At 40.5% G+C, this 24217-nt stretch overlaps 1 protein-coding gene across 1 annotated transcript; it reads right to left on the bottom strand.

The window, feature by feature from the left end:
* Positions 1-20531: 20531 nt before the first annotated feature.
* Positions 20532-23632, bottom strand: LOC147639300 (pentatricopeptide repeat-containing protein At1g06140, mitochondrial-like). Its single transcript, XM_086793880.1, has 4 exons — positions 23218-23632; positions 21957-23079; positions 21330-21815; positions 20532-20730 (listed from the first exon to the last, which is right to left on the bottom strand). Exons 1-4 carry the CDS (start codon positions 23630-23632, stop codon positions 20532-20534), a joined length of 2223 nt encoding a protein of 740 aa, XP_086650006.1.
* Positions 23633-24217: the final 585 nt, after the last annotated feature.

Here is a 24217-nt window from a genome sequence, read left to right as displayed (position 1 = left end):
AGTGAGCACACCTTACCACCCATCTCCACACATTAAAATTTAATCAAAATTAATTAAAATTATGTATATGTGTGTGTATTTATATTTTTAAATACATGTATATATGTATGTATAAATAAATATATGTGTCTATGTATCTAAAACATAATATTATATATACTCATATTTACACGCGTTTGTGTGTGTGTGTGTGTGTGAGAGAGAGAGAGAGAGAGAGAGAGAGAGAGAGAGTTTCAACATTTGAGTGTGTGTGTGTGTGTGTGTGTGTGTGTGTGTGTGTGTACATGAGAGAGAAAGGGAGAGGGTCATGTGCATGTGCATGTGCATGTGTGTGTGTGTGTGTGTGTGTGTGTGTGAGAGAGAGAGAGAGAGAGAGAGAGAGAGTTTCAATATTTGAGAGCGTGTGTGTGTGTACATGAGAGAGAAAGGGAGAGGGTCATGTGCATGTGCATGTGTGTGTGTGTGTGTGTGTGTGAGAGAGAGAGAGAGAGAGAGAGAGAGAGAGAGAGATGGTTGTAGAGAGGGAATGAGTTCTTTTCTAGAACCTTGGTCGCCCTAGCAATGCACGGGTCCAATACTAGTACAGATAATGGAGAGAGAGAGTTTATGTGGACAACAAAAAGTCGTATCAATGTGTCTAGATACCTATAAGTAGTTAATTTATGGTTATAACGAAAAATGATTGAGTAACAATTATGCTCCCAATAGTGAGTACTATAAACTTAACCTTTCTATACTAAGGAGATTTCAAAAAAAGCTTGAAATTTTGTTGAAAATTGCACAAAATCTCGAAATGCAAAGCTTGAAAAATAATTGCACTCTTTTTCAATGAGGAGATATTTCTGTAATCATCGCAAGGTTTAATAGTTGTGCGTGCTTGGTCTTCTTGCCCAAAGGCATTACAACTTGTGGTAGCAAAGTAGCCACGAGTTACAATGGGAGCCTACGGGGATTTGAGCTTGAGATCTCCGTTGGTGGGCTGCATGCCCATCGGCTGCTTGAAATAAACTTTATTCCTAGCCAATGAGAAAAAAGGACAAGATTCGAGTGTAATTTTTTTTCTTCCATCAAGTTTGTAACTAAAAACATAAAAATTTCTCAATTTTCTTATGGATAAGATCACAATTTAGCCCTTTGTTGAGTCTGAACTAGTGCAAAATATACAAAATTAGTCTCCTTAAAGCAGTATCATAAACATTCCAAACATAAGGTTTAGTTTTCAAGTACTACTTGAGGTACATCCATAATGATAAATAGTTCGACATTGTTCCTATATAAAGAGCTATCATAACGGTATGTGTGAGGGCCTTTACATATCTACCCACCCATCCTTCAAAATCTTCAACTCTTTAAAGGCTGTAAAGAGGAGAAGACATGTTAATCATGGGGGGTACCTCCAAATTTCATGTCCTACCTTGTCCTTGAAATCCATTGTAAAACCATGTGGGGATAAGGTAAAATTACTAATCGATCATAGACATGAAAGAAACTACATGCAAAAGTGTATTTTTTAATTATATATTCAAAGATACAATTAGGTTAAAAGAAACCTTCAAATAATTTTTGAAAGTCCTTTGCAAATTCTGCTTAATTTTTATAAGAACACCTATTAAGTTTCCATACTTTCTAAGGCTCACACCCTTTAGTCACATGTGGTAGAGTGAGTAGGGTTCCTCTCAAAATCAACGTCACTGACGTTTCTCATTTTACTATTGTTAGGGTTCACATTCATGTTTTTATATTGGTATAATCATGTGAAGCTATTCCTTGGTAATAATAATGTTAATTAGTAATAAAGCAACCACAAATCATTGTAAAATACACCTCTAGACACATTTTTATATATTCGATGCATTAGTTAGAGGATAATGGCTCCTAATTTGTCTCTAATGAGATGGAGAAATATCAATGCACGCCCTTTGATAAATGATGGTAGTTTTATTCAAAGAAGATTCATTCTACAAGGAAAAAAAATCTTGAAGATATGTTGTTACGTTGTTAAATCTATTACAAAATTTGCTTCTAACATGGTGGTGTAAGTCTTCATGGGATAATGTCAAGGCTTGCAACAAAAGGACAATAGACTTTGGCATCAAGAGTACACCTCTTCATCGAGTTATGAACCTTGCTCAAGGAAATTGGTCACACAAACAATAAAGCTTCCTCACTTAAAAACCTTTTGAATAAAGAAAAATCTATGCTGAAGTTTAATATTGGTCATTAATGAGTGGAAGCGATTTTCATGATGTCTAAGAAAAAAGCAATGCAAAAGCTAGTGGCAACCCAATAGGTTCACTAACTACTAATGTCTTTACCCTTCTTGATTCACCATTAGCCTTCCATTTTGAGGCCTAGAATTTATAGCAAAAACCTTCTACAATGTAGTGCAATGGTTCACTTGATCCCATATAAAAAGGTAGATCGCATGTAAGTTTGAAAATCATCGAGTAAGAAAAAAAGGTTCACATAAAAAGGTTGAAATTCACTTGAGAAAAAAAAGTTGATCACACATAAGGTTGATCACACATAAAAAGGTTAATCACACATAAGGTTGATCACACATAAAAAGTTTGATTGCACATAAGGTTAAAAATCTCTTGAGGAAGTAATAAGAGTCATGAAAAAAGTTTAAAATTTTAGAAAAGTATGAATGCTTTGGCTGAATTTCAGAGCAAAGTTTGATTGGAAATGATATTCCCAATGAAAAGAAACTTTCTCAATAGCTAGAAGAAGTGTTATATAGAAGGTTCCCATGTATAAAATTTACTTGATGTTGAATTGTGGATTTGTAGGCACAAATTAATCCCCATTTAATGGAAAACTTACATAAAGACATGCAATTGCACTATCCCAATAAAGCTAATAGATGACAGATTGCTTGTGCTCTAGGATGTGTAAGAGAAAATCCAACACATTAGCATGCAAGTCTTGGAACACCCAACGTGTGCGCAATTCGATCTTGAAAACTTCATGCTTGTGCTCGTGCCTCTGCTTTTCTTCTTCCACCATAGATTTCATTTTCAAAGTGGCCTTTATTTTTTTTATCGCTTCCTCTGATAACAATGTGTGGTACTTGACTCTTATGGTATTTTTCATGCCTGAGCCACCTGCCTCTATGTTCTAGCAATGATCATGCTTTAGTGCACCAAGGATAAGGATAAGAGATTTAAGCGCAAGACCAATTCCAACAAAACTTCTGAGTCTAAAGGTGATTTGGAATAGCCAAAGGTGGTGACTTGTCGGTATTGCGAGAAGCCTAACTATGAAATTGAAAATTGCTTCAAACTTTAAAATAAGGAAAGGAAGAAAAAGGAATCCAACAAAGGTTCTAACCATCTTCTTTTGACAATTAAAGTTCTAAGAAAGAGGACTCTGCTAATATCAAGACTCTAACTAATTACTATTTATAGTTATAATCCTGATCAAGATCCATGTCTCAGTGTATCTGTCTCTTTTGACAATTTGTTTCTTAATAGTGATGCTTCTAAGAACATAACTTCTCAACAAAGTTTGGTCGAAACATATGGAGATTGTGCAAGATGGTCACACTGCTACTATTACATGTGCCAACAATGCCTCTTACCGCATCAAAGGTATTGGTGAGATAGCTCTCACAATACCTTTAAGATAGTTCTCAATAATGCCTCTTACTCCATCAAAGGTATTGGTAACATAGTTCTCACCAATACATTTGAGATAGTTCTCAATAGTGCCTCTTACTCGGTCAAAGGTATCACTGATATAGTTCTCACTCTACTACAAGTGGTGAGGATCTTTGTCTTCAAAATATACTTTTTTGGAGGAATTCAAAAGAATATGCTTTTTATGTCCACTATAGCAAGGGGGTTATTAATGTTAAATTTATAGATGAATAATGCATTTTTTGTGATAGAGAAAAAGATAAACATATTGTTCTTATCATATCTTTAACAACTAGTGGTTTGTAAAAATTGAACATGTATGTGACAAGTGTGATGTTGCAAAAATGAAAGATGCCTAGTTGTGGCATGTTAGGTTTTTCCATACTTATATTGGTGGTTTAATGCTTTTGTAGAAACATGGGATATTAGAAGATCTTTCTCAACTTGATCCACCACCAAGATATGTGATATGTTTGCGAAAGGATGCATGCTTGGCAAACTTGCTCGCCAATCTTTCGCAAAGAATGCAGTGGATAGGGCTGATAAAAAATTACAGCTCATATGATGTTTGTGGTCTAATGTGAGGACTACTTCTTTGAGAGGAAACTTATACTTTGTTACATTAATGACTATAGCAAGTACGGCTAGCCTTACCATTTTTCCATTTTCAACACTTTATTGCTATGGTTGAAAATGAAACTGGCTTAAAATTTCAAACTCTCTATTCAGACAAAGTGGGGACTATATGTCCAATGTATTCAAAGATTTTTTGGCACAAAAAGGCATTAAGTACCAGTGTACAACTCCTTATACACCACAACAAAGTGGTGTTGCTGAGAGACAAAACAAGACTTTCATAGAGATGGTTAAAGGTCACCAGCTTCTACACAAGTTTTGTATAGAAGCAATTCTTTGTTGTATCTATGTGTCCCACTAAAGGTCACCAGCTTCTACACAAGTTTTGTATAGAAGCAATTCTTTGTTGTATCTATGTGCCCCACTAAAGCTTGGTTCAATCAGTAGGCTTCCACATAAGTTTGGATAGAAGTAATTCTTTGTGCTACCTATGGTTAAAGGTCAACAACTTCCACACAAGTTTATATAAAAGCAATTCTTTGTGCTCCCTATGTATTGAACAGGTGCCTCACTAAAGCTTTGAAGACTATCACATCTTATGAGGCTTGGTTGAACAAATGAATGTTTTTGGTTGTTTGGCATATGCTTGTGTGCCAACACACAAAGCAAAACTAAGCTTGACGAGGCAGTGAAATGCATTTGTATTGGTCATAGTGTTGAAAGAAAAGGTTATCATATCTACAATTCTCTCACAAAGAAGGTTATTATTAGTAGGGATATGTTATTTTTGTAGAGGATTCTATCTATTCAATGATGAAATTTCATAAGCATGCCTATGCTAATTCTCAAGGTATATTTGATGGGTTATTACTTGTGCCATTTTCTATTGATTCTCAACAAATTTTGCCTACTGATCCTAGTTTATTGCCAGGGGAATGCTAAGGGAATTCATGCACCAAGTTGGAAGATATAGTAAATGCTAAAAGATCAACAATAATCAATGAATATAGGGTTATGCCTAGATGTGTTAGAAGAAGCATCTTATAGGATAGCAAATTGTTTGCTCCTTTATAGCGTAAAACTAGATCCAATGCTCAAACCACTTCTTCAATAGATATTGATGAGTTTGCATTTCTTCGTTCTCTACACGATGTAGATGAACCTTGGTATTTTCTTAGAAAATTGTTTGCTCCTTAATAGAGTAGAACCAGATCAGATACAGTGCTTGAACCTTGAGTTTGCATTTCTTAGTCCTCTACTTGATGTAGATGAACCTGTCCTTTTGAAGAGCTCAAGAAGATCCAAATTGGGGGAAATCCATGCAAGATGAAATTCATTCCATTCAAAAAAATGGTACTTGGGATTTAGTGGATCTATGATTTAGCAAGAAACCTATTAGTACTAAGAGGGTTTTTAAAGTCACGAGAAAGGTAGACAGATTCATTATTCAAGGCCAGACTTGTTGCAAAAGGTTATGCCTAGCAGTAAAAAAGGATTGACTATGATGAACCTTTTGCTTCCACTTCTTGTATGACCACTATTTGATTTATTATTGCTTTGGCAGCCCATCATGGATGGAAAGTGCACCAATTGGACATCAAAATAATGTTCTTGAATGGTGACTTGTAGGAAGATGTTTATGTGAGTCCACTAGCTTGATTTACCCAATCTATTCAAGAATAAAAGGTATGTAAGCTTAATAAAGCTTTATATGGTTTGAAACAAGCTCTAGAGTTTGAACCTGAAGATTCATTGAGTATTAAGAGTTTAGATTTTGTAAAAGAGTAGAGAATTCACACAGGAGAAGTCTTTTTATCCTAGACAAGTATTTAGCCAGGCTAGATCATCTTAGTCTATATCTCCCTCATAGAAGGTTTGTAATTATAGGCTAGTATCATCATTTTTTGGCTATTTGGATCCCAGGATTAAGATCTTCCCCTAGCAATGTAATAAATATTTTGAGGAAATTGTAGACATTAAAATGGTTGTGATGTGTGGACATAGGCTAAAAATGGGCTAGGGAACGTTTTTCATCTTTAGGAGGTTTTATCCCCCGAGCGTATGTACACACTCTTATGAGTGTATGTGAGTGACTTTATCATGTCACTCCACTTATACTTCACTCATTCTCATCAATCTACTTTGAGTGTTGTGCTTCCACCTATCTCTACTTTCTTGTTACATCTATGCGTGTGTTATTACCTTAATCTCCACTCCAACAATTGGTATAACAATAGGTTCTCTTAGTCCTCATCCCCTTGTTATCTTTTCCTTGGTGAGTTACTCTTTTGATTGTATCCTTTGAGTTATCCTCTTAGACGTTAACGATATTTTTATGCATTTCGAGCATGTTTCATGGACTTGTTCGCATGCTCTAAGGTTTCCCCACTATTTCTCCTAGGTTTTTCCTTAGGACCATGTTGGTACAATGAAGCACACCCCTATCAAGTCATTACTCTAAGGAGGGTAGTGCAGCTTGTCAGCCTCAATGATTCATGAAGTCTTGAGAAAGAAAATTGGTTTTTGTCGAATTCTACTGACATCCCAATAACCGATTTATTTATAATACTTTGCTTACTAAACCCCATCCCACAATTTAAATAAAAGGCATGCTTATTTATCATTGTAATCAAATTCATGTGTATGTACTAATATAGTTCACTTAAGGACGATAACATTACCGTTGTTATCCTACCAACACTAGGCCTACCAACACTAGGCCTACTTTCATATTCTCTTGTTCTTGCTCAAGAGAATTTTCTCATAAAGCGGTAAGCTCTATGAACTTTCCACATTTTCCTTCTCTATCACTACAAATAATTATCATAAGGATAAAGAGTTGAGGTGAGCATGTGATGTGGTTCTAGGTCCAAGGCATGTGTAGCCATTGTTTCTTGCTAAATAGTCTTATTTTGAGGGTTGACCAAGCTTTAATTAACACTCATTAGTACTTGCACTTAAAAAGATGACCACCAACAAACAGAGCACTTATCAATCTCCAAGATTAAGGAGAAGATTGAATAAATAAATTCTTTGACCCTATGATTGAATTACTTAAGCAAAAAATTAAGATGGCCTAGAAAGTGAAGAAAGTTCAAGGATTCAGATTAGAAGATGGATGTATATACTTTATTAATAGGTTGTACATTCGTGAGGATAGGATCTCAAGAAGAGGATTCTAAATGAAGTGCTCATGATAGCCCTAGAGCAGGACACCCCGGCTATGTGAAGACTTTCATGGATATAAAGAAGAGTTTCTTTTGGCTTGGTCTTAAAAAGGATGTGTTATAGCTAGGGATTTAATATTCACGTGATCACAAGTTTTTTCTTGTTAATAACACATGTGAACATGTTAATAACATGTTTATATGATTACACGTTCACAAAATAGCAGGTTGCTGGTTACCTGGTAACCGACCAAAATCCCGCCGGGATTCAAAAAAAACCCGGCAGGAACCGCCGGGGCCGTCAGAATTCCCGCCAAGCAACAAATTTCTATATATATGAAGCCCGCGGGGCCCCTTGGGGATTTATTACTTGACACAGGTAATGTCTTATCTGCATGTGGGTAGTGTGGGTGTGTGAGTACTCGTGCGGGCAGCCGCCCCACAGTCGCAGTGTGCGGCTAGATGTGGGTGGTCCACCACACGAGAGATGCGTGTGTGTGTAAGGCCATTCTTCGGAATGGTGCTTATCATGGGGCACATGGTCGGTAATGCGGCCGAGTTGTGTCCTATGGTAAGTATGGCACGTTGTAATGGTACTAGTCGATAACGTGGCAAGCATAGTATCATTATGACGATGTCACCTTCCCTTCCCTTTATCAAATGCGGGCATATGGTCGGTAACGCGGCTAATTTATGTCCGTATCCAATTCCTATATTCCCATAGATTCGGGCGGCACCTTGTTGGTAACGCAGCAAAATGGTGTCATTTGCTAGTGCATATGCTTTGATTGCATATTGCGGCATTTTAATCTCTCTCTCTCTCTCTCTCTCTCTCTCTCTCTCTCTCTCTCTCTCCCTCGATTCACGTGATTATGGCTAGAAGGATATGTATATCTGACAATGAATATTTAGCTTGACTGTTCAGTGCCTTTCCTCTCTATCTGTGTCTTTATACTCTCTCTCTCTCTCTCTCATATATTTCTCTTGATCTACTTGATTGGTGGTAGCAGTTCAGTGAATGTGCAACAATGGATGCTTCTTTTGTTTGATCAATGATAATTAATGTGACACACTTGTTACGGTTGTTTTACCTATTTAGTGTAAAGCGTAAATGGATAACATGTTGATGCATTGCTTGATGTTGTTTTCAATACTATTGTTTGATATTCTGTTTTTGTTCTGTATCTAAAGATATTTGCTAGATTTGCGCGACGATGGCCACCATGCTCTCCACCGAAGAGCGAAAGATCATCCTGCGAGCCATTCGCATAGAGGCAGTTATCATAGTGTCACAATGTTCAGAAGAAGCTGTCAGAAAGACTAATGAGTCAGATATCCTCATGAGAGACCTCGTCGTGCAGATCTGGGAAAATGCACAGTGTCGTCTCAGATGCGAAGGCAACGCTGAATTGTGTGAAAGACGGAAGTTAGTCGACTTTGACTACCAGCACAGGATACGCACGATCTTGGGGAGTATGCGTTCGGCATACGAGGATCTCAGAGATGCCGCACCACCTTCTGGTGCCGACTTACGCCGTCTACAACTGTGGGACGCAACGTGGAACGAGCAGAAGGTGAAGAGAAAACGTATGAGAGTTCTTCTGCAGACACACTTCCCAAAAGAGTGCGCATCGCCCAAGATATAGCTGCTGCACCGTCCGAACAACCGGATGTGACAGGGACGGGCGCAATCATGCATACCATTTTCAACGAGTGATGTACACACCTTATCGACGTTCCGCACGAGGCCTTGATCGAGGGGCAAACAATAGGGTCAGGAGCTTTTGGCACAGTGAAGGAGTATAAGGTCTAGGGCATCTCATTTCTTCCAGAGCACGTTACTTTTTGCGGAAAGCTTTACAAGGGAGAAGGCAGCTCAAGATTTGAGAGCTTTCAGGCAGAGCAGGGCATGCAGGTTCTACACCCGTCCATCGTGCGATGCATAGCCTTCACCAAGGAATCGCCGTGGATCACTATTTTTCCGTTATATAACGGTGGCTCGCTGGGTGACATGCTCTTGAAGGTTTCTTTCAGATACAGTGAGTTTACCAGAGCGATGTACTGCTTGGATCAGGGATGGAAAAAGCTCCCGCCTGTTGACATACAATTAAGTAAGGTGCAGCTCGCTCAGATAAAGGAGGTGTCTTTGAATATGCCTCACATTATGCATGCCCTGGTGGATGGCCTAGCAGCTGCACACATGGCTAGCATCATTCACACTAACCTACATCCCTTCAATGTTGTGCTAGATTTTACAAAGGATTTAAAAGCACACATTGGTATTATTGACTGGGGCCTTCTGCTGAGAGCGCCCAAAAAGCGAGTATCGCTCAATTTTGTATTCTAAGCTAGTAAAAATCCAAAAAAGGTGGTAGAGGCTCAAGCTTATGCCGACAGGGAGCGGAACAAGCGACCATGGATAGCTCCAGAGATTTTTGATCCTCTCTTGGAATATGCATACACTCCTGCGAGCGATGTTTTCGCCTTGGGATATTTATTAGAGGTGTTATATGACTTTTGGAGGAAAGTGCAGGAGTTGTGGATGGGTGGCAGTACTCACGACAAAGCCACCATGGATGCAATTATATATAAAGTCAGAAATTGGATGTGCTTGCCTAATCGTGATGAGAGAAAATCTCTCTTGCAAGTAGCAGAATTTTTTAGATCACTTAAGACTGAACCAGTAAGGGCGCAACGTCCACCACTGGTTGAGCTTTCTGTATCATTTAATCCTATTATGTAATTGAACATGGTGTCCGCCTTACTTTGAAGAATGACCAATGTTTTCTAGTGTGTGCAATGTTTTGAAGTATTTTTATGTTAAGTGGATACTTTTCGAGTCTTTGCATTTCATCTTTCATCCCGTGGTGTTTAAAATTAAGTTTTTGAGGATAATGATGAATTTGTCGTACGTTTTATTTTATAGTTCACTAAAAGCCTAAAGTCATCTTTATTCCTCTATTCGTGTAGACATGGGAGACCCAAAGCGAACGAGCGCCACGAGCTGGCTAAGAAGTCGTACGAGCGCATGAAATCCCTTGCACACGGATTGACTGCTCATGGAGTGACTAGAACGGCGTGCCGGTTGTCAAAATGGGCAAACCCTTCTTATGCCCAATGGAAAGACATCAACAAAAAAATAACCACAGATATGATTAAACAGATATGGCCATGCCCAGATGGCGAGATCAAGTAGGGAAGGTGGAAGGTGTCACGGTGCAATCAAGACGACATCAAAAATAATGCCGAACGAATATTCTTAGAAGTGTACGGTCGTCCTCTCCACAATGTAGACGCTCCACTGTATTTTGCCAAGATGTTGTATGCCCAGTTTGTCCTGGAAATGCCTGTGGACTTCGCTTCTAGAGAGGTCACTGTCAACACCCACGATTTGCGTGAAGAGACAGTGACCTTCACAAGAGAGGAGCTTTCTCTCATGGTGGAAGGGGAGACAACCTAGGGGCAAAGCTCGCAGAGAAGGAGCAAGAAGCAGTGAGATTGTCACAGGCCTAAACTCCCCCCCGGCCAACAGAGAGGTTCAAGAGCAGCTGACCTGGCTTAGCCAAGATGTGCAAGGACTATCTACACGTTTAAATCCTATGCGTCAAGGGAATCATATTTCACATTTTTTGATGCATCCTGAGCTTGTGGGGGCTGCTAGCGATGCTACTAGTTCCTCCACCTCGCAATGTCCCGTGTGCTACAAACCATTCAACGGTTGGAGCGGCCACTATGTTCTACCATGTGGCCACTACTATCACTTGATATGCTTGGTGAGATAGATGCAGAATGTGTCCACATGTGCATTGTGCGGCATAACAATTAACCGTGGTATTTATGCTATGTTCGGTATGGCTAATGAGGAATACAAACCACCGGGGTCACCCTCTGCTACTCCTAGTGTACTTCGCAATCTCTTTCAAGACGAAAGCTAAATGTACAAACACTTCTTGCGTAATGGCAATCTTTTTGTAATGACAAATTGTACTGACAAATTGTAATGACAACTTGTAATGACAAATTGAAATCTTTCATTTGAGTTGATAATTCATATAATGAACTTAATTTTAAGGAACTTCAAGTTCCTTCTTCCCCTATGTCAACATCGTGCTCTAAAATCCTTTCACTGTCTACTCTCCCATCTGCTTGATTGAGCTCATCCGAGTCAATGCTCAGATTATCTTCTATCTCAAGGCTAGTGCACAACATAGGTCCAACGTCAAAGTGCTCGTCTTCTACATCATCACAATCGTACATCCATTTGGGCATATCTTCTTCATATTCTTCGCTTTCAATGTGTCGCATGATTTTTTCATTGCAATACATGTAAACAAGTTTATCAGCTCGGTCTGTAAAGAAGTCGATAGTGCTGTGAATATATTTGTACATGCTCCAGTTTCTTTCTGAGCCTGAGTTCGAAGAACACTAGCCTAGAACCTTCATCGGCAAGGTTGCGCAACAAAGCATAGTGCTCACCACCATTCATCATCCACCACTTCCATGCAGGTTGCTCTTTAGCCATTTGTTGAACAAGGGAATTGGAAAATAGACCTTCTTTCAATCAAAAACAAGACATCTCTTTTATACATTTTACATGATCATCAACATTGTCATAAAAAGTGTGTAGAAATCCTGAACCACCTCAACGTTAGACATCAAATCCATATTCCAGTATTCAAGATCTAGCATATAAGCAGCACTGTGTAATGGTGTATGCGCTCCAATCCATCTGGCATGGAAGTACTTCAATAGGACTTTTCTTTGTCGACTGGAGAATGGTACACACCAATGCTTTTCAACCACCGAATGCTCTAATTTCTCAGGACACTCTAAACTCTGCTGGACAGTCCACCATTGCATCCATACTTTTCCAAGATTAGCGCTCTTTGATCAAGATTTCGTATCGTATACATAACAGGCATCATTAAGTGGTACGCATCCATTACACTGTTCCACCAGGTTTTCTTCGTTGAGCGCCGTCTTTAAGACTTTGATTTTCTCTTTCACTCTTTCAGATTGAGTGCTCTCCCAATCATGAAATGCCATACATGTAAATGTTTCACAAACTGCATCTTTGTTTCGAAGAAGAGACTCGAAAGTATAGAAGTGAGTACAAAACCTGGTCTCCGCAGAGCAGGAAGCTTTAACATAACTGACATGCGAGGCCGAAAAATATCTAACACTCTCTGTCTCTTGAGCATAAATCTCACAAGCTTGCAAACAATATCGACGATTGAGGCAAACCATTTGGTATCATCACTTTTATACCAATCTTTCAATACAAGATTCAAACTATGAGTATTGCAGCCAGACGGGAAAACATGTGGATACTACCGCTTTAAGATTTTGGATGCATTCTTGCAATTTTTTGCATTGTCCATAACAATTTGGACATCATTTTTGGCACCCACTTCTTCTATCACAGAGGCAATGATACCAGCAATATACGCCCCATATTTTATTGCACCAGCCGAATCCACGGTATGCATAAAAGTCTCACCTCTAGGTGAAACAACCATTATATTAATTAATGGTTTTCTTTGTACATTGGACCATCCATCGCTGACTATACTACATCCAGAAAGCTCTATGTTGCTAAGAATTATTCTATGTACACGTTCTTTCACTTGAGCATAGCATTTCTCCAATAGATCATTTTGCATAGCATGATACGAAGGCGGTGAAAACCCTGATCCAAATTCACCAATTTTCTTCCATGCTCTCTTCCAATGCTCACTCTCCACCATCACCATAGCACTCCCTGAAAAGTAGATCACTTCAGCAAGGGCGAGCTGTGCATCATCGAGCAGACCGTTACGTTAGCTTTCCTGCAATGAAGTTTGATGCATGGGTATGTTAAAGTGACGCTTGCAAGAAGATGCACTGGGTAGATTACTTTCTGGTTGCACATTAAAGTTTGGAGTACAAGCCGGCGATGCTTCGGGAGTTTGATGATTAGAACAATAATGTTCTTCTTGCCTCGATACATTGGCATAGTAGATGAGAACAGTTTCCTTGCGTCTTTCTTCTGCATTTCGTCTCTTAAACGTTTGGCCACTGTAGGTGCAGAGGGGTCCACGTACATCCTCGGCCTTTTTTCTTCACTCCACCTAAAAAGTATTCTCTTAATCGAGGCACCCCACCTGATCTTACTGCGTGGCATAGCTTACACTCCCAATCTATGAATCGGTCACCGATGTTAATTGCATATTGCCACTCTATCCCTGGTGCCTTTTTTTTTCTGCTATTCTGAATTTGGGCTCTATTAGAAGTATCGCTACTGTCCAATGTTTTCTTCCATCTCAAATAACCTATTCAAGCAAGCATACAATAATGAATACACAAACGAAGTAACAACAAAGCCACTCACATATTACAAAACATATATCACCACAGAAACATAGAAGCCTTAAAAAACCAAGTGATTAACTGAAAAGCTAAAATGTAGCCAAGCAAAAATCTGAAACTAGTTTGAATCGATTTTGACAAAAATAAAAGATCGTCATATATGTTGATCGTCATATATGTTGTTTATTGTTTTTATTTTAAAAGAGAAAGACATCCATGACGATTCATGCTAACTGCAAAGGATGACTGAAAGTTTTTTGCCTATAGGAATTTTATTTTTCAACTTACAGAACTGTAGATATTAATTTTTGCTAGACTTTTAGCGTCACGACAAGACAAGATGAATGCATAAATGTGTATTCTAAGATTAAGATACATGTAATTGACAGCGTCCTCTAGGGAAGAACGTCCTTATCTTAGGGGCTATTATCTTTCCTTGGCACTCCTAAGGCTACTGAGCCACTAGTCCTCAATTCTTTGAATTGTGGGCAGAGTGTGGTTCGTAGCTAATACTAATCTCCACGAGTATTAGCTACGAACCACACTCTGCCCACAATTCAAAGAATTGAGGACTAGTGGCTCAGTAGCCTTAGGAGTGCCAAGGAAAGATAATAGCCCCTAAGATAAGGACGTTCTTCCCTAGAGGACGCTCCTAGCCAACCGGGAGCTCTATAAGCACTTCAAGGAAAGATGTGACGCCTCCAAAACAAGGACAATCTTCCCAAAAAGCCGACTGAAGGGTGTCGGGCGCCTTTTATTAATAAGAAATATGCCCGCCGGGGCCCGCCGAGAAACAAAGAATCCCGACGGGTTTACAGGAATAGTAAGTTTTGGCCGGTAAGAGATCAAGTCTTGTGAATATATGTTGTGATCACATGTTTTAGAATGTTAATAACACGTTTTGTTAACGTGATCATGAATTTGTGAACACGTTTATGAAATCCCTGGTTATAGCATGTTTGACACTAACTACAATTTACATTCGAAGAAAAGATCTTACCTTCAAGATCAATCTATGCACGTGGAAGGTACATCCCATGAGTGGCAAACCATTTGTAGAGGACTCGGTCACAATAACACGAACTACTGAAGTCTATCTATTCCAAACATGCCATAAAACGCTCGAAGATGAAAGGGAGAGTGAGGATTGCGCATTGCTCCCAAAGACCGAAGACTCTGAAAACTAGATGCATATCCTTGCTACCCTGGAATCCTACCTCGACGCATTGGTACAAGGTTTGCCACAACAGATGGGCAAGAGCTTACATCATTATACATGCTCAGTTCAACATATCTTCCCAATGTAGCCACCCAAGAGCTTGAACAGGCTTTTAGAGCAAAGCCATCAAGGAGTACATGCTCCCCATAGAACTCACAGGCCGCCGGAGGGATTCCCTGGGCCAGAAAATTGTGTCTTCCCAGACAACTCAGAAACTCATTGGTTGACATATGTGGGTGTTGTGGAAGCACATGACCAACCCGAGTTTTGCTCCTAGGAACTACACCTTTTGTACCTACGACACCAAGAATGTCAGGGGGTGGTTATGTACCAACCCTACTAACCTGTCTAGCTACAAACCCCTATTAGCAAATATGTTGAGATTGGCTGAGAAAAAAGGAAGGGGGTGTCCAAAGAAGTTGAAAGAGAAATGTAAACAAGAAGTTTGTAGCCATTTATATGGTAGTGATGTGTGGATGTAGGCACGGGTATGTAAACAGCTCAAATGGAAGTTAATCCTTTCCTATAGAGACCCCATTTTTGGGTCGGTTGATAACCAACGGCATTCTACTCGAGGCTTTTGATCCCACTTGGATGAATTGAAAGATGTTAATACATATAAAAGTGCATCTTGCTTGTTGACATCTCAAAAATCTTATGCCACCATTGTGGGGGTGGTTGAGCCAACTATTATATGAGCTCTTCAACAAAACCCCCTTTCATGTTCAAAAATTTAATAAACGTCAAGAAAAGCCCCTCTTCATGTCGAAACAAAACCCTTCAATTCATCAAGGCTTGCAGAAGACCATTGAAACAATTTGCCATTATTCCATCAATTCCCATAGGAAATCTATATCTTTTATTTATCAATCATTGATACATCTACTATGGTAGAATATGGATTCCCAGGAAGGTTAGGAAGCCATACCCATTGACCAAGAAGAAAAAGAAATAACCAATTACCCTCACACCGACTACTAACACTTCTACTTCTACTAACCACCCAACTAACACCTCAACTAACCACCCAACTAACACCTTAACAAGAGGTTTAGGACGTTGTACCCATTGACCAAGAAGAAGAAGAAAGGAGAAATTACCCTTGCCAATTAACACCTCCCAAGAGGGTCAAGAACCTGTACCCATTGACCAAGAAGAAGAGAAAAGGAAAAATTACCCTCGCAAACTACTAACATAACTACTTCTATTAACCACCTAACTAACAGCTCAACATAGGCTCTTTTTAAGAAAATAGTTATGAGACCCCACTGACCATCCAAACATGTGCTCTTTTTGAGCAAACAGATATGAGACCCCAGCGACCATCCAAAAATGGAAGCTCTTTTTGAGCAAACAACTATGAGACCCTTTTGATCATCCAAATAGAGGCTCTTTTTAAGCAAGCATCTATGAGACCCCACCGACCATGCAAGCCTATCATCAAAAAAGATAGGAAGGGTGGGTGCCAGAGAGAGTGAACTCTAAGCATAAGATAATGGTATTATATAGATTTCCAAGAGGGTCAGGAAGCCGTACCCATTGACCAAGAAGAAGAGGGTAGCATGTGGATTTCCATGATGGTTAGGAAGCTGTACCCATAGAAGAGGGTAGCATGTGGATTTCCATGATGGTTAGGAAGCTGTACCCATTGACCACCAAGAAGAAAAAGAAAGGACCTACCCATAAAAGAGTCCATCCATCTCTCTTGTGTGCTTGTCTACTCTTGTGTGTGTGTGTGTGTGTGTGTGTGTGTGTGCGCGCGTGTGCATGTGCGTGTGAGGATCTCAAGGTTATCTTCTCCCCTATATTCTTCTCAGTGCATAAGAGGCGTTGGCAGCCTACTTGTGTAACAAGAAGTTAGAGTTCGAGCATATGAATGAGGGAAAATTTATGGATGAGTTTCTCACAAGGATCAAAGATCTCAGAGAGAGCATGTTTTGATGAGGCCTATCCGGATAGTTCATTGGTGTCTATTGTTCTCACAGCTTTATCAAATTCATACTAGGGTTTTGCATCCACACTTTGTCTTATGCTGAAGGGTATCCCCAATGCCCTTACGTTTGATGAGTCGGTTACAGTGTTCTTGCAACAACAATCCTAGAATGACCGAACTAGTCTGTTTGTGGGAGATCAAGCATTCGTTTTGCTAGTCAAAAAGTTAAAGGCAAAGCCTTTTTTTAGGGTGGCTACAAGCCAAAGGTAGAATTAGCCCAATTTTCTAGCAAGGATGCTGAGAAAAGGCTAGAGAAGGAGAAGAAGAAAGAGTCAAGCATGGATGTGGCTAATGCATCAACAACAATTGCTAAAAAGAAGTCGTCAATAAATTATGCACATGATGATTGGGCATTCACTATGCACTATAGTTATGAACCTTATGTCTATGTTTGGTATTTTGATAGTGGTGCTAGTAAGGACATTACTTCTCAGTGTGATTTGATTTTCTCCCTTGAGTTTGCTCCTCAAGGCACACGCACATGTGCAAACAACTTGTCACATCTAGTGAAAGAAGTTGTTAAGGTTGTGCTCACTGCTCCAAGGGCTGGGACAATCACTCTCTTAGAAGCCTTATTTGTTTGTTCCAGGCTTGAAAATGAACTTGCTATTAGTTTGTGCCATTGCTAATGCATGCCTAGTCATACTTGTTGATAATAGGTGTACAGTTTATGACTAGAGTGATGGAGACATCACTGTGGTATCTTAAAAACTCAGCTCAACCTATGCTTTTATGCAAAAAACAACAAAATGTATGACATCTTTGATGCACTTCTACCTTTGTACAATGTAGTACAACCATACGTGGAGCAAATGAATACTTGACAAGGTGATGTTAATCAGTCCATATCGGCTAAAAATGAGCTCAAATTTTAACCCACAAATCAACCTATTGATGAGGCAATTGTGGATGATGTAGTGTGTTGAGATATCAAGCTCAAGTGTCTACGAACATTGATGACCAAGCTTGGTGACAACTTCCGCACTTATGCCACTGGCGTGGTTGGTGAGATTATGGTTGATATGCTGCCAGTGGATGACAGGATGTGTGACAGCTACAATTAGATTACTAGTGTGAGAGTTACAGGCAGACATGGAAGTCATTGTCTCAAATTGAGGCATCCTCCTAGGAATGTGAAGAAAATCTTCATGTAGCCTTAAGTAGAGCATGGTATGAGAAGATAAATGTATACTTGGTTGCAAATGGTTTTTATAACAGTCCAACTGAGAGTACTCTCTATGTAAAGAGGAGTAAAGATTGTTTATTTGTCATCGTTTTATACATTGATGACATGCTCCTCACATGCCCTAAGGAGAAGAAGATTTTAGCCTTCAAGGCTGAATTGTGTGTGTCATTTGAGATGACAAATTTGGGCTCATTGCATTATTATTTGGGCATACAATTTATGCAATGTGTTGATGGTATTGTGACGTTGCAATCATACAGAGACTATTTACACGATTTTGAAGACTATAAGCGTATGCTACACTAGTAGAGACGGGTCTTATGCTCAGTCTCTAAGATGCAAGTGAACCATTTGATGCATCACTTTATCAGCATTAGGTTGTTGGGTGCCTTATCTATCTATGCAATACGAGGCCAGACATTATGTTTGGGGTCTCCCACTATAGCAAGTTTATACACAATCCTGGAAGTAAGCATTGGCTGCCAAGCGAGTATTCCGATACTTATAAGGCACTTAGTCCCTTGGGCTATTCTATTCTAAGGGGGGTGATATTAAGTTGCGTACTTTCATTAGTGATTTTCATTGGATTGAGCTGCATGATTTCAATAGTGATTCTAACTGGGTTGGATGTTGTGACATATAAGTGTCCGCTAGTGGCTTTTTCTTTTATCTTAGTGATTTATGTATATCACAGCTTAGCAAGAAGCTGCTACAAGAAATGGTGTACTTCGAGCTATGAAACTAAGTACAAGGAAGATTTTATAGCGACTATAGAGTGTGTAGGGCTCAGATGCCTTTGGCAGATCTTGGTGTTGGACACAGTAGTCCCCCACCTCCATCTTCACCGACAGCCAAAGTGCATTGGCCATTACGAGAAACTTAGTGTTTCATGCTCGCACAATACATTGAGGTATATTATCATTATGTCAAGGAGAGACTCATTGCAGGAGAGATCAACCTGGCTCATGTCTCTGCACACAATAATGTGCCTAATATGTTCACAAAGGCTCTCATGAAAGAAGTTTGAAGCTTTGGGCTTATTACCATTTGGGGATTGATCAACCATATGATCCATGTACATGTTCACATCATCACTACATTACATGAGAGATTTGTAGCCATTTATATGGTAGTGATGTGTGAATGTAGGCTAATGGTGAGTCAAGGACACTTTTTTCCTCTTTAAAAGGTTTTTTCCCTAAGCATGTGTACACAATCTTATGAGTGAGTAAGTGGCCTTATCATGTCACTTCACTTATACTTCACTCATCTCGGCAATCTAGTTTGAGTGTTGTGCTTCTCTTTATCTCTACTTGCTTGCTGCATATGTATGTGTGTGTTGCTATCTTAGTCTCCACTCCAATAGTGTTCTGTGAAGACTAGGCAATATCCATGATGCATGTATGGATTCCAACCATGTACACATGGTGTACTAGATGGCAGGTAGAATCCTTGGTGTACAAAAAAGCTCATGTGTGATTCTCCAAGTTTAGGAGTGCATTATGACAAGGCCATTTTGATCTTCAGAGGAGCCCCTAGACCTATCACCCTAGATGCACTACCCGTATCTGTGCAAGGACAGTCCCTTAGTCATAAACACTACATTGGAAGACCTTTGGTATCCCATTACCCATGCAAACTCTTTTTTGGAGACAATTGGGAGATCCAATCGGGAGAGACACATCTCCATGTTCTGGTTCCTCAAGCACTGTTGACTCCTTCCCCCACCCCCTTCCCTCACTTTCAAGCTTGAAGCTCCATAGTTTGTAAGTGTTAAAAAAACCTGTATTTTATCGTACAGTATCCCAAAATTTCATATCATTTCCCGTACCATACAATATCGTATTTTCGTAATGTGACAACTATGGTTGACAAGTCCACACTTCATTGAAAGAGACTAGACAATACATATGATTTGGACCAGTTTTTTAAAACACGTGGATAGTTTATGGCATGGGCACCGAACCGATGGACACATTACCTTGCATGTAACACATATGGACACTCCCAAACTGGATGCTCATAATCTTGTTTAGTTAATCTTTATTGGAACTATGATCATTGGCGAGACCTAGGCACACAGGAACCACTTTACATTTTGAAATAAGTTGACTACTACCATTGTAAGGTTTTGTGATTACCATGTGGCTAAGCCATTGTGATAACAAAATCTTAGATTACTCTTTAATGAGGACATACTGTTGGCTACACAGAAACCACTTAACTTCTTGAAACAAGCTTATTGGAATCACCACAAGCTTTACTTAAGCACCTATAAGTTGGCCAACCACGAGGACAAACTAATGCCACCACCCCCTTGTGCTGGCTTATTCTTGCTGTGCTTGAATGTTCTTTTATTAAAGAAATGAGCACTACTCTATTTAATTAGTAGTAGGTTTGTTCATGTTTTTCCTGATCCCGTTAAGGATCTTGAATCTTTCCCATGTTGTCTGGAGTAAACCTGAAGACAATCTGGCTGCCAAGGATGCAACCTCAACCATGAACCAGAACACCATCCCCCTTCCCTTCTGTCCAGCATACCTTTGAAAGGTAAGGGAGTGAAGCCACGAACCGCTGTAAGTGAATGCTTTACATCCAGCCTGTGGTACCACAGTGACAAAAAGCAGTGATGCGTACACAATACACAACTCTCTATCCAGGGACGTTTTGTAGCAGCCTTGCTTATGCAGTCGTTGGCATTAAAGTCTCCATGCCCACTACTAGAGTTTGTTTCCACCTCCATGTGAAGTTCTTGTTTGACACTCCATCAGCCTCACCTTCATTCAGCAGAACTTGAATAAAATGGGATTGGATACCTCCATTGCACTACCATCACAAATAGTCCCCACAAGCACACTGCCCTCCTCAAAAAACATGTGTGCAGTTTGCACCCCTGATCACAAGATTCCTTCGCTGCTCTTATCTTTGATAGGAGTGCCATAGTTGAATGGCTTTCATCACAAAACCCGAGATTTTCGACAGCCCTTAAGGCTTATGGATATCCTTTTGGGCGTATTAATTAAGGCATACATGATAGCCAATTTATCATTGTGCCTGCACAACACACCATATTTTGCATCATTGAAAATGTCCAGAAAAACCGAGTGAAAACCTGGAATTTAACCTTCATTATTTTAGGCAGAAGATCCTCGAGCGTTGCATCATTGTTTTTTCTTTGGGAATGTCTTTTATCCCCAACCAAAAAGGACTGCACAAGTCCCCGCCTGTATGTCCACCATCTGTGTCCTTCTGACTCTTCCATGCTTGTTTTTCCACTCGCATTGCCTCGACCTTGTAAGCCTCCTCCTGCATGGCAGCATCAGCATAGATGTTAGACATGCAGACATAAGCTGCAGCGTCCATTTCATCCAATCGCACTGCATGTTCAAATGCATGTCTTCCAAGCTCCACATCGCCCCACTTCTGACAAGCCCCCAACACAGTATGCCACACCAAAATACCCGGATGGTATGGCATCTTTGTGATCAATGCTATAGCCTTGTCTATATGACCAGCGCGGCCAAGGAGATCGATCATGCAAGTGTAATGCTCAAGAGTTGGGATGAAGTCATTACTGATGGCCTCAAAGTACATCTGACCCTTATCCACTAGACCTACATGACTACATGCACTAAGAACACTGAGGAATGTAACAAAATTTGGATTTATATTTTCTCCAACCATTCTGTCAAAGATGCAGAAAACATTTTCACTCTCTCCAAGCTGGGCGTATCCTGCAATTAGTGATGTCCAGGAGACCACGCTTCGAACTGCAAGCTTGTCAAACACTTCTTGTGCTTCTGCAAGCAAGCTGCATTTAGCATACATATCTACCAAGGTGTTGCCAATAAGAAGCTCTCTTTCCAGCCCCTTTCTGGAAATCTCAGCATGTATTTCTCGTCCCTTGACTATGGCTCCTATGCTGCCACAAGCTTTCAAGCTGCCAAGAAATGTGACAGCAACCGGAGAGAGGCCCTCATGTTGCATTTGTTCGAAATAGTTTAGTGCCTCCTCAGCATGCCCATGTTCCACATATCCTGCAATAAGTGCAGTCCATGAGACTACAGTTCGAGCTGCAAGTTTGTCAAATACTTCTTGTGCTTCTGCAAGCGAGCCACATTTAGCATACATATCGACCAACGTGTTGCAAACAAGGAGCTCTCTTTCTAAACCTTTTCTGGCAATCTCAGCATGTTTTTCTTGTCCCTTGACTGTCGCTCTTATGCTGCCACAAGCTTTCAAGCTGCAGACAAGTGTGACAGCATCGGAAGACAGGCCCTCATGTTGCATCTGTTCACAACAATCGAGTGCTTCTTCACCAAATCCATGCTCTGCATATCCTGAGATTAGAGCATTCCACGAGACCACATCTCGAACTGGAAGCTTGTCAAACACCTCCTGAGCTTTTCCAAGGGAGCCACATTTAGCATACATGTCAAGCAAGGTGCTGCCAACAAAAATATCTCTTTGCAGCAATCCTTTTCTGGCAATCTTAGCATGTATTTCTCTTCCCTTGAGTGTGGCCCCAAGGCTGCCACAAGCTTTCAAGCTGAAAACAAACGTAACTGCATCAGGGGAGACGCCGTTCTGTTGCATCTGTTCAAAACATTGGAGTGCCTCCTTACCATGCTCATGTTCTGCATATCCTGCAATCAGTGAAGTCCACGCGACCACGTCTTGAACTGGAAGCCTGTCAAGCACTTCTTGTGCTTCTGCAAGTGAACCACATTTCGCATACATATCGACCAAGGTGTTGCCAATTAGAAGCTCTCTTTCCCAACCTTTTTTGGCAATCTCAGCATGTATTTTCCGTCCCTTGACCGTGGCTCCTATGCTGCTGCAGGCTTTCAAGATGCAAACAAATGTGACCACATCTGGACAGACGTCCTCATGTTGCATCCATTCAAACCGATCAAGTGCTTCCTCACCATGCCAGTGTTCCACATATCCTGTGATCAGTGCATTCCACAAGACCACATCTCGAACCCGGAGCTTGTCAAACACTTCCTGTGCTTTTGCAAGGGAGCCACATTTGGCATACATATCGACCAAGGCGCTTCCAATGAAAACATTCATTTCTAGCAAACCCTTTTTGGCAACCTCAACATGTATTTTGTGGCCTGCTTCCAGATCTTTCAGCTTAGTGCAAGCCTTCACCAATGCCAAAAAAGTATATCCATTAGAATATAGAGAATCATCTTCCTGCATTTTCTGGTACAGGTTTAGAGCATGCCGTGACTCCCTGTTTTTAACATAACCTGTGATGAGGGAATTCCACGAGCACTCATCCCGACACACCAGCATGTCAAAGACCTGCTGCGCATGGCACATGCTTCCAACATCCACCAGCATGCAGACGAGATAGTTTCCGAGTGATGCATGGGCTTCGAGCCCCTTTTCGCGGATGTAGGTGCGCAAACGTAGTGCATGGGCTGGGTTTCTCTCCTTTCTGCACTTGTGCAAGATGACTGCAAAGTCCTCAACAGAAGGCAGAGGAGGCATTCCTTTTTCAACAAGAGAAAGGAGTGCCTCCTCTAGGCTAGCATCTCCCAACTGAGGATCTTGTTTTGGCTGATAACTTCTTCATGTGCCTTCATGGCACAAGGCTCTTCGGCGTCAACGAGTTGTCTTCAACCCAGCTCGGGTTGTGGCGTACGTCCAATCATAGCGACTCACTGGTGTGTTTTTGCAAGAGATCTGGGGTCCTTGGGTCTTCTGTCTGTACCACGCAAAGACCTCATCTCTGACCTGGGGGATCAGAGCACCTTCTTTCTCCGCAAAAATGAAAGGGAACGGCACACCCACACCCATTACTTTGTTCTTTCGCGGTTGTCCCGCCACTGCGAGGGATCCCTGACGTTCTCCTTCCATAAGCGCTCGCTAAGTGCTCTTGGTGTTGAGTTGCCCATCGCCTTCCGGTAAGAAGCCATAGCAGCTACCTACATAACTTTGCACGTGACCTTTTTGGCCTATTACACTGTGTCGGTGTGTTTTACTATGTTGAATAGAGACCATGGCTCCCCAAGAAATGTACGTGCCAGGGAGGGGATCGAACTCAGGCCTTTTTGTGTACCCAAGCACTGTTGC

The sequence above is a fragment of the Cibotium barometz genome, chromosome 4, assembly GCF_041138505.1.
Source record: "Cibotium barometz isolate CiBa-2024 chromosome 4, ASM4113850v1, whole genome shotgun sequence".
Taxonomy (NCBI): domain Eukaryota; kingdom Viridiplantae; phylum Streptophyta; class Polypodiopsida; order Cyatheales; family Cibotiaceae; genus Cibotium; species Cibotium barometz.
The sequence above is the reverse complement of the archived record's forward strand: the minus strand, read 5'-3'. Positions and strand labels throughout refer to the sequence as shown.

What these genes read in the sequence shown, in the direction of transcription:
- LOC147639300 (XM_086793880.1), bottom strand. Translation starts at nt 23,632, where the DNA reads ATGCCTCCTCTGCCTTCTGTTGAGGACTTTGCAGTCATCTTGCACAAG. An exon ending in GGCAACACCTTGGTAGATAT is followed by an intron (nt 21,816 to 21,956) that starts GTATGCTAAATG and finishes CATCTTTGACAG; the next exon opens with AATGGTTGGAGAAAATATAA. An exon ending in GACTTGTGCAGTCCTTTTTG is followed by an intron (nt 20,731 to 21,329) that starts GTTGGGGATAAA and finishes GTGGTACCACAG; the next exon opens with GCTGGATGTAAAGCATTCAC.